The sequence below is a fragment of the Eretmochelys imbricata genome, chromosome 2 (assembly GCF_965152235.1).
Source record: "Eretmochelys imbricata isolate rEreImb1 chromosome 2, rEreImb1.hap1, whole genome shotgun sequence".
Lineage (NCBI taxonomy): Eukaryota > Metazoa > Chordata > Testudines > Cheloniidae > Eretmochelys > Eretmochelys imbricata.
In genome coordinates this window covers 174,355,877-174,370,999 of record NC_135573.1, presented here as the reverse complement: position 1 = coordinate 174,370,999, position 15,123 = coordinate 174,355,877, and the positions used below count along the sequence as shown (strand labels likewise).

At 40.2% G+C, this 15,123-nt stretch overlaps 1 protein-coding gene across 2 annotated transcripts in view; it reads right to left on the bottom strand.

Moving 5' to 3' along the window:
• Positions 1-15,123, bottom strand: part of TPK1 (thiamin pyrophosphokinase 1) — a 483,761-nt gene that overhangs the window by 231,510 nt on the left and 237,128 nt on the right. For both annotated transcript variants that reach the window (XM_077810971.1, XM_077810972.1), the window contains exon 5: positions 7,664-7,736. In XM_077810971.1, coding sequence (XP_077667097.1) covers positions 7,664-7,736 — 73 coding nt within the window. The remainder of the gene's footprint in view (positions 1-7,663; positions 7,737-15,123) is intronic.

The window sequence follows — 15,123 nt, the reverse complement described above, 5'->3', positions numbered from 1 at the left end:
CTCTTTATTCAGCAATAAATACGTTTGTTCTGTTCCTTCCCCAAAATAAAGTGCTCCTAACCCATCGTCTGTGCTTCACATTTATAATCATCCAGTACACAATTAATATCCTGTTAAACTGCACAATCCAGTGGCTTTGTTCCCACACCTCTTCATCCACTATTACATGTCACATCTAGAGAAGATAAACCAAGATAAATTGTTTTATGAACTTATTTAAATCAGGGAGCACTGACTTAAATCAAAGTGATTTACATCACTGATTTTAATGATCTAAATCAGTATGCAGGAAGTCTTGATGTAAATAATTGATTTAGTCTTCTTTGGAAAAAAAACTAAAATGTACAAATGTCAACAATTTTCCTTTGTTGGTAAACATTAAAACATGTTGATTTGCAATTACATATCGTCCATACACTAAATGTGATGTTTTTTGCTACCTAGGAAGATATAGTATATCACATTTAAGCAATTTATCCAGCTTAACATACATTTATTCAAATTCTTAATTTTTTCCCCTTTTTTATTATATTAGAAAATGGTGGCTCATTTCTTATTTACTAGATAAAGTTTAATAGAAATCACAAGTAAAAAAATAATTTGGACAGAAAATGGAATTCAGTTAAAATGCACAAAATACAGCATTTTAAAATTGTTTTTCATTAGCTATATAAAGCTACCTTATATGTGATATATACATAAGAAGAAAAGTCTAACAAAACATGTTTGTATTCAGAACTGACTGATTTATTAAACAAAGGAAGTATCATTGGTAATTAGTGAACTGAACTGATTGTTTCCAATCACCATGTCCTTCAACATTTTAAGAACTAGTAGATCTCATCTTCTCAGACCTCATTTTTATTCATAGGTTGGAAGAGGAAAACAAGCATTACTGTTTTTTCAGCTCCCAATCAGTTTCTCAATTTTGAATGAACTAATCATTGAACTGAACTGATTAAACAAACAGAAATAAAGAAAATATTCTCTCTGCACCTGCTTAAGAGGCTACTTCTGTCAAAAGCTGGTTTAGCATTTCAAACTGGTTCTCGGTATGTGGCCAGTGACTTCCACCAGCTCCGTGGTTTGACTTTCTTTAAAAATGTTTACTGCTTAAAATTTAAATTAAACTTAAAAAAAATCAATATATTATAGTAAATTTAGGCCTTCACATAGGTTGTCAAAATTAAATTTGAAGTGAATAGATTACATAAGAAAAATTTAACTGAATTTAAAATCTGTTTTAATAAATAAATTGCAACTTGATTTAAAAACATTGATTTTTTTTCCCACCCTGATTTAAATGACTGCCCTGTAACACTTGTCATAACATTGCTGAACCTGCTAAAGGAGAAAGGAAGGTGTTGCTATATAATCCTCACATAATGTTGCTTAACTAGGAGCATGACAATAAATCAACCTAAGGATTCTGAAGGAGTCTTACCTGTTCCATTTAAAACCTTTTGACTTTCTGAATATACCAAGGGATGCCATATTTCCTGTAATATTAATATCATAATGAAGAAAATAGACCTGATTCTCTTCTTATTTACATCTGGTAAATAAGGAGTAAACTCACTGAAGTCAATAGAGTTACCTTAGTATGAAAATAGTGTGATGGGAAAATCAGGCCCATAACTGTCTCTTGCTCCTTGACAAAACTGCTTCTAAATCAGTATATTTTATATCACAACTAACTTCATATGTGGGCTTCGATACTTCCTCTTAACCAGCAGGGTGATACACCCTGTGACAACTACTTGCAAATGAGTATATTTTATAACATGATTAATTTCACATTTAAGCTTTAACAACTAACTCCTCTTATTCAGACACGTCAAAAATAATGCATTTATCTCAATCAATCAATGCTGCTTTAAATGTAGGGTTTGACACATTGACATTTTATACATGAGTGAAAATTAAATGAACTATAAAATACATTTATAAAACCAGAGAGAAATGTAGCTTTAGTTTCACAAATATGAACAAAATTACTTACTTGCTGGTGTAAATTAGCAAAATGACATGATTTGTTTTGGCCCAGTACCTTCAAATATTTGAACAGAACTTGCCCTTTATCTAGCAAGTATATCAAGAGTGTATTATATACAATTAAATATCATACACACTTTTCCGCCATTTAGAGTCTGATAAGCGCATAGGGTGGGATTTTCCAAAGCACTCAGGTGTCGGCCTAGCTCTGCTCCACATGAACCCATACAGTTTTCCAAGGGCACATCTACCCTCAAAACGAGCACAGTGCTTGTGTAGTGCTTCAGTAAAAACATTACTATGCCAATGGGACAGCTCCCCCAGCCCCCATCAGCATAGTTAATTCACCTCCACGAGAGGCAATAACTATGCTGACACTAGCAACCCTCTTGTTGACATAGTGCTGTCTACACCAGGGGTTTAGGGCTGGTATAACAGCGTTGCTCAAGGGTGCGGATTTTTCATAATTTTATCCATCTATGCAGAGGAACAAAAGTTCCTCCGTTTTCCCATTTGCAATCATTCATTCGGTTTCCTAATAATATAAATGTTTCATTTACAATTTATCTACATGACTTGATATCTTGTTTATCCCAGTCTCCTATTCCATGCAGTAGAAGCCAAGCTCAAAGGAAGGGGAAAGTTAAAGATCAATTATTTGTGGCTATGAAAAAAAAACAACATGTCACAGACTGAAATCTGGTCTCCCACCATGAAATCTGGTCTTTTGTATGCTTCTACCCTGTACTATAGGGATTTCACATGAGAGACCAGCGTTTCTCAAACTGGGGGTCCTGACCAAAAGGCAGTTGCAGGGGGGTTTTAAGGTTATTTTAGGGGGACCGTAGTATTCCCACGCTTACTTCCGCACAGCCTTCAGCGGAGGCAAGAGAGTGGCGGCTGGTGGCTGGAGAGCAGCAACTGTTGCCCGGGCGCCCAGCTCTGAAGGCAGCACCCTGCCAGCAGCAGCACAGAACTATGGTGGCAATAGCATACCACGCCACCCTTACTTCTGTACAGCTGCCTTCAGAGCCGGGCTCCTGGCCAGCAGCCAGCGCTCTCCAGCTCTGAAGGCAGAGCCATCACCAGCACCAATGCAGAAATAAGGGTAGTACTACCGCAACCCCCCCCCCCCCAATAAGTTGTGAGGAGTCGCAAGCTCCTTTTTGGGTCAGGACCCCTACAATTACAACACTGTGAAATTTCAGATTTAAATAGCTGAAATAATGAAATTTACGATTTTCAGACTCCTATATGACTGTGAAATTGACCAAAATGGACTGTGAATTTAGTAGGGCCCTCCATATAGGGAAGTAGAGCCTTAGCTGGTATAATTCAGCCTTGCTTCACTGAAATCAGATCAGTGTAGCTCCACTGATTTTAAAAGGAAACTGCCAATTTACACCAGCTGAGGACCTGTCCCAACATATCTGGGTAGGTATCATCTATTTTTATGTGATTCATAAGTGTACTGCATTTTACAGATTGTAAACAAAATGAGATGACTACAGGAACTGAGTAAACTACTGCTGGTACTTTACTAGCCCAAATGTTGCAGTAGGAGACAACAGTGTAGAGTAATAGCCAAATCCTACTTTTTTGCCCCCAACAGAAGAATTTCATACATTTACTTCCATGTTTACATCTGAATTTCAGACCAAATTATTTCAGGTTAAAAAAAAAATTATTTCCTCTAGCCAAGCCATACCCCTATAGGATCTCAAGTCAAGCAGTGTCTTTTCTGGCTCAGGCACCACCACCAAGAGTACAGATTCTCCAGGTTAGATTATGCCCTCAGTTACATTCGTACAATCACATTGAACTACTTGCTATCTTTACATCACAAAGTTATAAGCTTACAGACACTCTTTTCAGAGTTGAAGGATACATAGGACCAAATTCAGAGTGGACATAAGTCACAGAATCACAGAAATATAGGGCTCGAAGGGACCTTGAGAGGTCATCAGGTCCAGCCCCCTCTGTAGTGACACAGGACCTAATACACTTAGACCATGCCTGACAAGTGTTTGTTCAACCTGTTCTTAAAAGTCTCTAATAATGGGGAGTTCACAACCTTCCTTAGAAGCCTATTCCAGATCTTAACAACCCTTATAGTTAGAAAGTTTTTCCTAATATCTAACCTAAATCTCCCTTGCTGCAGATTAAGCCCATTACTTCTTGTCCTATATTCAGTGAACATGGAAAACAATTGATGAGTCTTCTTGATAACATCCCTGAATACATTTGTAAACTGTTAGGAGATCCTCTCTCTCTTCTTCTGCCCCGGTATTCTTTTCTCATGACTAAATATGCCAAGGTTTTTTTAAACCTTTTGTCATTTTTTGTTGCTCTCCTGTGGACTCTCTCCAATTTAGCCATATCTGTCCCAAAGTATAGCACCCAGAATTGGACACAGAAGTCCAGCTGAGGCCTCATCAGTCCCAAGTAGAACAGGACAGTTACCTCCCACGTCTTACATATGACACTCCTGTGAATACACCCCAGAATGATATTATCCTTTTTTGAAACTGCATCACATTGTTTAGCCCATGTAATTTGTGATCCACTAACCCCCAAATTGTTTTCAGCATGACCACAACCTAACCAGTTATTCCCTATTTTGTAGTTGTACATTTGATTTTTCCTTCCTTAGTGAAGTAATTTACACTTATTATTGGATTTCATCTTGTTGATTTAAGACTATTCTCCAGTTTGTCAAGGGCGTTTTGAATTCTAATCCTGTCCTCCCAAGAGCTTGTACCTCCTCCCAGTTTGGTGCCATCCATACATTTTATTCTACATGCCATTATCCAAGTCATTAATGAAAATATTGATTAGTACCAGACCCAGGATTGGTCTCTGTGGGACCCACTAGATACATCCCCCCAGTTCAACAGTGAACCATTGATATCTATTCTGAGTACAGTATTTCAACCAGATGTGCACCCACCTTACAGAAATGTCATCAAGACCACATTTTCCTAGTTTGCTTAGGAGAATGTCATGTTGGTCTATGTCAAAAACTTTACTCAAATCAAAACAGATCACATCTACTACTTCCCCCATCCCCTAGGCCAGTAACCCTGTCACGGAAGGAAATAGCTTGTCAAGAACAAATCATGCTAAACCAACCTCTGTTGGCTATTCCTTATAAACCTTAATATCCTTTAAGTGCTTACAAACTGATCGTTTAATAAATTATTTCAGTATCTTTCCAGGTATTAAAGTTAGGTTGCCTGGTCTGTAATTCCACAGGTCTCTTCATTCCCCTTTTTAAAGAGAGGTACTATTTTTGCCCTTCTACAGTCTTCTGAGACCTCACCCATGCTTGCCAAGTTCCTGAAGATAATTACTAAGGGCTTGTATACACCACGAAGCTTTTAACAACAAGGTTGTGTCAACACAGCCTTGTCACTAAAAGTCAGCATGTGTAAACACTCTTTCCCGGTACTTTGCTGGCACTTTTGCCAACAAATACTTCCAGCCCCGCGAGCAGCGTTAGCGCTCTCCTGCCGACAAAGCCACATTCATACTGCCACTTGCGTCGCCAAAACTTTTGTCTTTTCGCGAGGGCACTTTTTTAAGTACCCATGAAAGACAAAAGTTTTGTCGACAACTTCACAGTGTAGACATACCCTAACAGCTCTGAAATTACTTCAGCTAATTCCTTGAGTACCCTGGGATGAATTTAATCAGGCGTTGTGGACTTGAATATATCTAACTTACTTAAATATTCTTTAGCCTGTTCTTTCCCTATTTTGCATTGTATTTCTTCACCCATGTTAGCATTATGTTAAGTATCTAGTCACCATTTACCTTTTAGTGAAGATTGAAGCAAAACAGGTCATAAACACCTCAACCTTCTTGGTGTCATTATTAGGTCTCCTTCCCCATTAGGTAGTGGACCTACATTTGCCTTTCATTGTTCCTAGTCTATTTAAAGAATCTCTTCTTTTGCCTTTTATGTCACTTGCTAGGCAAAACTCAAAATGGTGGTGTAAGTTACACATGAACAGGTGGATAAAACATTCCTTTTATCATATAAATTGTAACAGGAAAAGGAACTGGTATAAAAAGGTGCAAGATTTAGCATACACCTTCTAACACCCTCCTACTAGTTCTCCCTCACCAAACCCACCCCTACATTACAGCAGTCCCTTGCTTGAACCCTTTGGCATGTAGGCTACACCCACTTACCAATGTGTAATTTACAGCACCATTTGCATCCAACTATTAAGTCAAATGTTCTCTGTGGTAGCACTCTTCAAGACTGATCTCCCACTACACTTTGAAATTAGCGGTTTACTTATGCAAAATGAGTTGGATAAACACTAATAATTAGAACAAAATGACATCTTTTTAAACTTCACTTTGCAAACATTAACCGATTAAGCATGCACTCTTAGGAATGAATTTAGTAGCCGAATCTGGATCAGATTCACAAACTGCAGGAAGATGGGAACTCTAGGTCTTCAGTACACAACACATGAAAACTCATGATCAGATGGGAGCTCTTATATCGGAAGACAATGCACCTTACATCCACTGTTCCTTAAGCAAAAGCTCGGGTTGGGTCTGTAGTGATAGCATATTACAGTTGAACTAGCAGAGGGGAACTGGACCATAAGCTATTTTCTACTTTAGTCTCAGTAGGACCATCCCTGTGTATGTTCTCCTACACAGCTGAAACCCAAAGAAGAAATATCAAATCTGTGAGTTTCTGAGGCTAAGTTGTCCACCTCATGAGGAACGAGCAGTCATTTAGCATGTTTGTAACTAGTGCCTGCGGTGTTTATAACCAGAGTTCTGCAAATTCACAGATGTTACTCCAACAGGTCCATTTTCTTGGGCCTAAGGGTAAGACTCAGAGCACCAAGTCCCAGACAGACTGCTAAAGTGTTATGTGCAGTCCAATAAAAGATTTTACCTCACTCACCATGTCTCTCTAATGTAGAGTAGTTTAAGAATAGTGATTCTAAACCTGATGTGGTGACTCTAAATATGAAGGGGAGTTTAATCAATAGTCAAGGCAAAGACCTAAGAAAAGAGAAAGTGTTAACATTAACTGTGTTGGTGGAAAATGTGCTGGCTGCATTAGCTACAAATTAATGTATGCAGGGATCTGTCCAGAAGTCCAATTAAAGTCTGTATTAGTCAAGCGTAGAGCTAGTCAGTGCATGACTCACTGTTTCAATATGTGATCAAGAAAGCAGCAGCAAAAAAAAGTCTTTGCATACTGTTTGTTGCTTGAAGGATAAAATCATATCCCATGAAAATCACATTTCTGAAAATATCTGTAGAGCTTATGTGGGTGCCCCACTACATATAAATCATAGGAGTTTGAGTCAGGAAGTAAAGATTAGTTAGGAAAAACAGTCTTTCAAACTCAGACTTTCAGAAAGTTTGCAATAGTTTCTTTCCAGGAAAATCTCTACCATATTGAGATGATGCTGAAAATTCCCAACTAAAAGCCAACTGCATCAAAGTTGCTTTGTTTTTTCTATACATTATTACTTATTAAATTGTATTGAGCCACTCACATATAACACAAGGCCTGGTCCAATTCCTCAGAAGCCAAAAGGAATTGAGGATGCTCAGTAGGTGCTAAGGATTTCTCACTAATGAGTTGGATCCCATGGTGCTTTAACAAAAAAACAATGCATTTTACCTTGACCTTGTAGTATTCCCTGATTTCAGACTTAATGGAATCAAAGTCACCACTGATGTAATCAGGCAAGAAGCTGAAAGAAAAGCAGTGAACAGTAAAATGAAAAATTAAGGCATTTTATTTTCTTAAATTAATAAAAAAAGATGGGGGGAGGAATATTCCTCTCTCAAAGAGAAAAGAAACAAGATTATGAAGCAGTCTACATAACAAAATTAATACTAAGTAAGCCAGCCCCTATTTTAACATGCTGCAGGACTATAATAAACTGGTGTCCTCTCTATTCTAAGGGGCAAATACTACACCTTTACATAGACACATGCAACTCCTAGATGGGAATTCAGCAAGAGCTGTGCATGCATATTTTAAGAAAGATTGGCTCTAAATATTTTTTTTATTTCAATACATTGCCATCAACAAAACAGCTTAAAAGCCAATTCATTATACTGTACTATCTAGTCTCTTAGGATCTTGTTCCTTTGCTAACAGCAAAAATAGTTTCAGAGTGTCAGACATTTAGCAGATTTTGTTCTTTTATCAAAGTGTTACAAGACATTATAGGCAAGTGAAATCCAACATAACATCTCTGCTCACATTGGCTAGAAAGAATAATGGATTCTTGATGGGAGGGGGCCACCATGAAACGCCTAAGTGTGAGCTTCTATGCTGGCAAGCAGCACACAGAGAGAAAGTTTTAAAGGGATCTGAATTAGCCCTCTGCACCTTCAGATGTCATGAAGCCTTTGGAGCTTTTGTGGGCTGGCAGCCACTAGAGATAATTTGTTGCCCAATTTAGCAGTCAGGAATCTGTTCCATACATTGCACCTACACACATATAAAAAAAGAGCTAATCAAATAAAAGTTACGTGAAAATCCATTTAATTTGGTTTTAATTTGCCTAATGATTTAATACACTAAAAATGTGCTGAGTAAAGAAAGTTTGTTTAATCTTCTTCCTGCTGTGGTATGCTCAGACCATTGCATGAGATGCTGGGTTTATTTTTTCTCTAAATACCTATGGAGAAGAGGACACACTGTATTAATATTGGCAACTGCTCATTTGTTTTTTCAGGTGGTTTGTTTTTAAGTTATTACTGATGTTCTATTTTATTATGGTTCCCTCTCCCCCTCGCCTTTAAAAAAAAACCAAAAACTTGCCCATGATAAGTACTCCTAAAAATTATCTGTGCCTGAGGTTTTGGAAACATTATCTCCGTTAAAAAAAAAAAAAAAAAAGGCTAAGATCTGTAAGAATTTAATTTAAATTCTTAAAAGCATCTCTCCCAAAGTGTCATTGTCTTTGCTGTAAACAAACATAGGAATGGAGATTTTAGGGTATATATTTTACCTTAATTGGGTTGGTTTCTCCCCAGAATAACTTTTAAATGCATCAGACAGATTTGTAAACTCCATTATTATTTTAAAATGTATAATGAAACTTTAACTGTGCTATACAAAGTATCATTTAAGTGTTCTGAAAAAACAGTTTTCCACGTTGCTAAAATCTTGTAAATTTAGATAAGATAGCGAGAGAAATGAAAAGGAAAGATAGTATTATGAAAGTGCCGGTTACTGTCCCATAGATAAGGCTGAAGTTAGTTTTGAAATTAAGTAGGGATTGGACCATTTTGTAACTTTCGCTTGAGGTCAGCATGATTTTTCAAAGGATTTACAAGTAAATTCACTCACTGGCTTATAACTTAAAATTAATTTTAAAAAGGTTCTTAAAGAAATTTAGCAGCACACCAGGAAAATTTTCTCCCACTTATTCTGTTAAGATCAACATCTTCTTTAAAGTTCCCACATGATTAAAGCTCATAATAATCTTCTGCACTGGTTATATTAGATTTTTTTTTCTTTAAAGACTTAATAGTTATTTGCCATCATTGTTCTTAATAACTGGAAGTTTCTTTTTCAGCAGGAGCTGAAAGTAATACTCTTCTACACAGCATAGAACTCCTCTCTTTCAAAACAGCCACATTGTTCCCAACAAAAGCAAAGCCAACCTGTTCTCAGGGAAAATGGCAGTTCCGTGCTGCCTGGTTTTATCCAAGACTCCTGCATACTTGAGCAGGACACTCCAAGTTTTAGGGAATGCTCCTGCGCCCACTGAAGTCAATAACAAAACACACTACACCTGACCCTCTCATTCTCATCAGTGTAGCTCTACTGACTTCAACACAAACGTAAGTGAGAAGAGAATCAGGCTCATTCACTTCAGTGGAAATAGGGTTGGACTCCTGGTTTGTTCTAGTCAGACAAAAAACATCTGTTCAATAAGGCTGCTAGCAATTTAGTTTGCTACTGAGTCTATGTATACTAATTAGAAGATCTCAGAAGCCTGAGAAATTTCAAAGGTGAACTCCTATCCTTTGTTCTTTTCCCTGCTTTCCTACTTGCACATGCAGGGGAGGCTATTAAAACTAATGATAGGTTTCAGAGTAGCAGCCATGTTAGTTTGTATTTGCAAAAAGAAAATGAGTACTTGGGGTACCTTAGAGACTAACAAATTTATTAGTCTCTAAGGTGCCACAAGTACTCATTTTCTTTTTACTAAAACTAAGTTTACTCTGGATGTAAAAATGGTGCCCCCACAAGTCAATTCCTGCCCTTCACCCCATCTAAGAAGGAAAAACAATTGTTATGGAAGGCATCATATGATATGTCACATTTACTTCTATGAACTTCCATAGATCATTAGCTGTTTTATAATTAATCTTGCTCAAACACCACACACATAGTCCAGAGGTTTTAATGTGGGCAAAACTGACGTTTATGATCACCTGTTTTCTTATGCTTCAATTCCTTACACTAATTACTAGCTGCAGTGTTTTTCTAACCATTAACATTTCATAACATAGATGTTTCAACAGACATATTGAGGGGCTAGGAGCAGAATTACAAGAGAAATAGAAACAAAACACATCCTCTCCAGGTAGCAATTTACCAGAGATTCTGGCTTAACCCAAATTGATACTAAGAAACTGTTGCTAGTTGAATTTTACAAACAGTAAACTCAAGAAACTAGTACAAACCATAACAAGTAGCTTTGCTGTATCCCTAGAACACCCTGCTTTGGCTTCTGATCAATACAACTCCTACATAGGTCTCTCTCCTCTGGGCAAAATACATCCTTTTTAAAATGTTGACTTCAAATGGATTCAGCTTCACCTACTTATCTCAAAGATAGGCATGCCTTCCTGAGAGGCCTGTGAACTCTGGCTGAAAATTAACCCCCGCAAACCCCAGGCCACTGCCTCCCCCTAGAAACACCACTGGGGGCTAGAATAGAGCAAGGCTTCAGAATCCCCCACATGGGGCACCAAACGGCCTGTATGCCCAACCCCAAGGTTACTGTAACTTCTCCTTTCTTCTTCTCTTTCCCCAAAACATACAAAAACAAACAAAGGAGGAAAATCTTTGAAAGGGTACAGCATTCCTGAAGGACACAAAAGACACACACCATGGGTTAGATTCACAAAGAAACTTAAATGAGCATCACCATGCCTACCTTTTAGGTGTCTGGGAAAGCACTGGGATTCACAAAGCCTGGGCTTCCTACACAATGAATGGGGAGAGAGAGGCACCTTAGAATGGGATTCACAAAAAAACAGCACACTAGGTGGCTCCTTGCCTAAGGTAGCCAAGGTGAGCTGCTAAGCCCCGCTGCCTCTCTCACAGAGAGGCATCTAAATCTGGCCTGCAGGAGTGAAACTCCCTGTGCCTGGGAGTCTCAGCTGTAAACCCCATGTGACAGTCGGTACCTGAAAGTATCACTCTGGAACCCCCATATTCACCACTGTCATATAATTATATGTTTTGTACAAAGTATGCCTTGTGAGGTATCATTTTAAATGTCTTGATGTGTTGAACATTAATATCCTGATGGATTGTATGTACTATAGTTATATGTGAAGTTATGAAGTATTGCTATGTGTTACTGCAATATGTTGTGAGGTTGGGAACACCCATGGCCAGCCTTTCAGTTACGACAAAGGAGTAGCCATCACTGGCCAGATGCTCATTAATGGCTTAACACACAATCTACTATCGCAGAGGCTTAGGGTGACCAGATGTCCTGATTTTATAGGGACAGTCCCAATTTTGGGGTCTTTTTCTTATATAGGCTCCTATTACCCTTCCACCCCAACCCGATTTTTCACTTTTGCTGTCTGGTCACCCTACAGAGGCTCCTTAGAGAAGGCACATATGCAATGGAAACTGCTTGACCAATGGAGACTGCTTGGCCCCCACAACACAGCAAGGATCTTTCTAACAGCTGGAAGAAAGTATAAAAGAGGGAGAATGATACCATCATGCGGCGTCTCTCCCCCTCTCCATCTCAACACCTGGAGGACCATCTGGAGGTAAAAGACTTTGAACTGTGAAAGAATGATCCCAGTCTACGTATTGAGGAACTGTAAGCTACATATGCATCTGTTAGGGTAAGGCTGCTTGATTCAAATCTTGCTTAGGGCACATCTTCACTGGCAATGTTAAAGCGCTGCCAAGTGGCTTGTGTAGTTGTGGCACAGAGCTGGAGAGAGCTCTCCTGGAGGTCTAAAAAAACCACCTCCACAAGGGGCGTAGCTACCAGCGCTGGTGCACTGTCTGTACTGGCATGTTACAGCGCTAAAACCTGCAGCGCTCAGGGGGTGTTTTTTCACACCCCCGAGCAAGTTGCAGTGCCGTAAAGTGCCAGTGTAGACAAGCCCTTAGTCTGTTAAAGAGAAAAATAGAAACACAGTCTAAATTCTATTTCTTAAGTAACCAACTTTGATCTCTATGCCTGCTACTTGCAATTACTTAAAATCTCTTTCTGTAGTTAATAAATTGTTTTATATTCAACCAAAACACACTGTTTTAGGAAAAAGCACTTGGGAAATCCAGCTCAAATTAACAAGGGCTCTTGCATGTCCACTACCCTTTTGTCAGAGGGGGCAAACGAGGTAATGAGCGTACACTAGCCAGGCTTCTGACCAGTGCAAGATGGTACAGTTCTGGGAATGCAAGGCTGGGGAGCTGTGGGAAAACTGACTGAAGCCTCCCTGATTAATTGTTCATGAGTGGCTGGGAGATCATTCATGTAACTCAGTGGGTGTCACTGCCTGTGGATGTCTCTGTAACTGCAGTGCCTGTCAGAGGCTTGTAGCTTGATATCAGCATCACAGCATTAGAGGCAGCCCAGGTTGGTGGGTACAGACAGCTCAGTAGTCCCATAGCCCAGTCTGCACCCCGGGGGCCCCATCACGCCCTCTCTTGCGATGAGGCACCTAAATTGTTTTAGCAAAGAGCAGGAGCTCTCTCATAACTTTTAGCCCAGTGGCTAGGGTTCTCACCTGGGATGTGGGAGACTGTTGGTTCAAGTCCCCCTCCACAGGAGAAGGTATTTGAACAGGAAGAGGCTACATCTTAGGTATGTACTTTAGTCCACTGTGGGGAAATCTCAGTCTTTCCTGTTGAAGCTGTTCAACTGTGATTAAATAATGAAAGAATCATTGGTCCTGAGAAAGCAAACATGAGAATGTCTCTGTAGCCTGGTGGTTAGTGCACTGCCGTAGAAAGCGGGAAACCTAGGATCCAGTCCCTCTCCTCCACTTGCTCTTTAATAATTTATCCACTATGCACAGCTTCAACATGAGAGACAGAGGGCTTGTCTACACTTACCGGGGGATCGACGAGCAGCGATCGATGTATTGGCAGTCAATTTAGCGGGTCTAGTGAAGACCCGCTAAATTGACCGCAAATCGCTCTCCTGTCAACCTGTACTCCACCGGATTGAGAAGAGTAGGGGGAGTTGATGGGAGAGTGTCTCCTGTTGACACTGCGTGGTGTGGACCCCGCAGTAAGTAGGTCTAAGCTACATCAATTTGAGTTACGTTATTCATGTAACTCAAATTGCATAGCTTAGATCGAATTTCCCCTGTAGTGTAGACAAGGCCAGAGAAAGTCCCAAGTCAGAACATCCCATAGCCCAGCCCCCAGGCTAAACGTTAGGAGGAAGCTCCTCTTCCTACCTGACATTTCATGATCAGGCCCTGCGGACAAATTAGACAGAGCAACATCTATGTTCTCCCAGTTTGTGCATTGCTCTGGGGCCCAGGCGACTGGATGCCAGGTGTGGGGCTGCAGTGCGTATGCTCAGAGGTAGAAACATAGGCACCTAGGAAAATTTACTGGAAAAAAAATAATCAGATCTGAGTGAGTTCAGGTGCTTACAGGGTGTTGGGGCAGCTGAGCAGGGATCTTGTGAATCCCACTGAGGCCTGTTTCTTGGATTTAGGTGCCTAACGTGGAAGTTAGGCACCTAAGTCCTGTTGTGAAGCTAGCTCCATAAGTTGTTCTCCACTTGCACTGTATGCCTAATGGAGGAGATAAAAAGATCCAGTTGAGTATTCAGAAGTTAGCTTGCTTGTAGTTCATTGCTTAGGCAAACCAATAAAGGAAAGCCAATTTTGGGTCAAAATCCTGTTTACCTTACTACAGTGACTAATCACATTGACTGCAGTGGAACTCATCACCTTAGTAAAGTGAACAGGATTTAGCCCAAGCTCTTCCCCCCACCCTTGGAAAAGACTGAATGGGTTACATTCTTTCCCAGGTGTCTGTCTGGTGGGTTCTGCTCACATGCTCAGGGTCCAAATAACTGCCCTATTTGGGGTCAGGAAGGAATTTCCTGCCAAGTGAGACTGGAAATGACCATAGGGGTATTTTGCCTTCTTCTGCAGCACAGGTCCTGGGTCACTTGCTGGTTTGAACGAGCGTAAATGATGGAGTCTCTGTAACTTGAAATCTTTAAATCAAGAGTTGAGAACTTCGGTAACTCAGCAAGACGTTAAGGGTCTATTAAAGGAGTGGGTGCTGAGGTTTTGTGGCCTGTGACATGCAGTAGGTCAGAGCAGATGATCACGATGGTCCCTCCTGACCTTCAAGTCTGATAAAAAGGGGAGCCACTGAGGCACATCCAATAAGAGAAAGGAAAAAAAAAACAAGCAATATTAGGGTAATTTTGGAACACACTGTATTCCAGGAGGAATTCTGCATCCCTGAACATTGCAGAATTTTGCAGAAATTAATGTTTTTGTGCAGAATTTCCTTTCCTCCACAGAAATGGGCTGCAGTCCTGCTGGCCGCCACGCAGAGCCACTGGACCCAGCACAGCCCAGCTCACGCACTGCCAGGGGGAGGGAGCTGGAGCATTCCTGGCAGCTGGCTGCAGTTCCCCGCCCTCTCTGAAGGAAGGAGGTGGTGGTGGTGGCAGCGTGCAGGAAACTCTGTGCAAGCTTGGGACCCAACATCGGGCTGTTTCTCCCTCTGGATCCCTGGGCTCTGAGGTGTGGGGGTGTGAGTATCTGGGCTGGGGGCCCCCGCGGCTGGGCTCTGGGAGGTATTGTCATTTATAAGTCTTTACATCACTCTGGCAATGTGGGTTAAACTTAAAACTTTTACAGGTTTTATGCTCC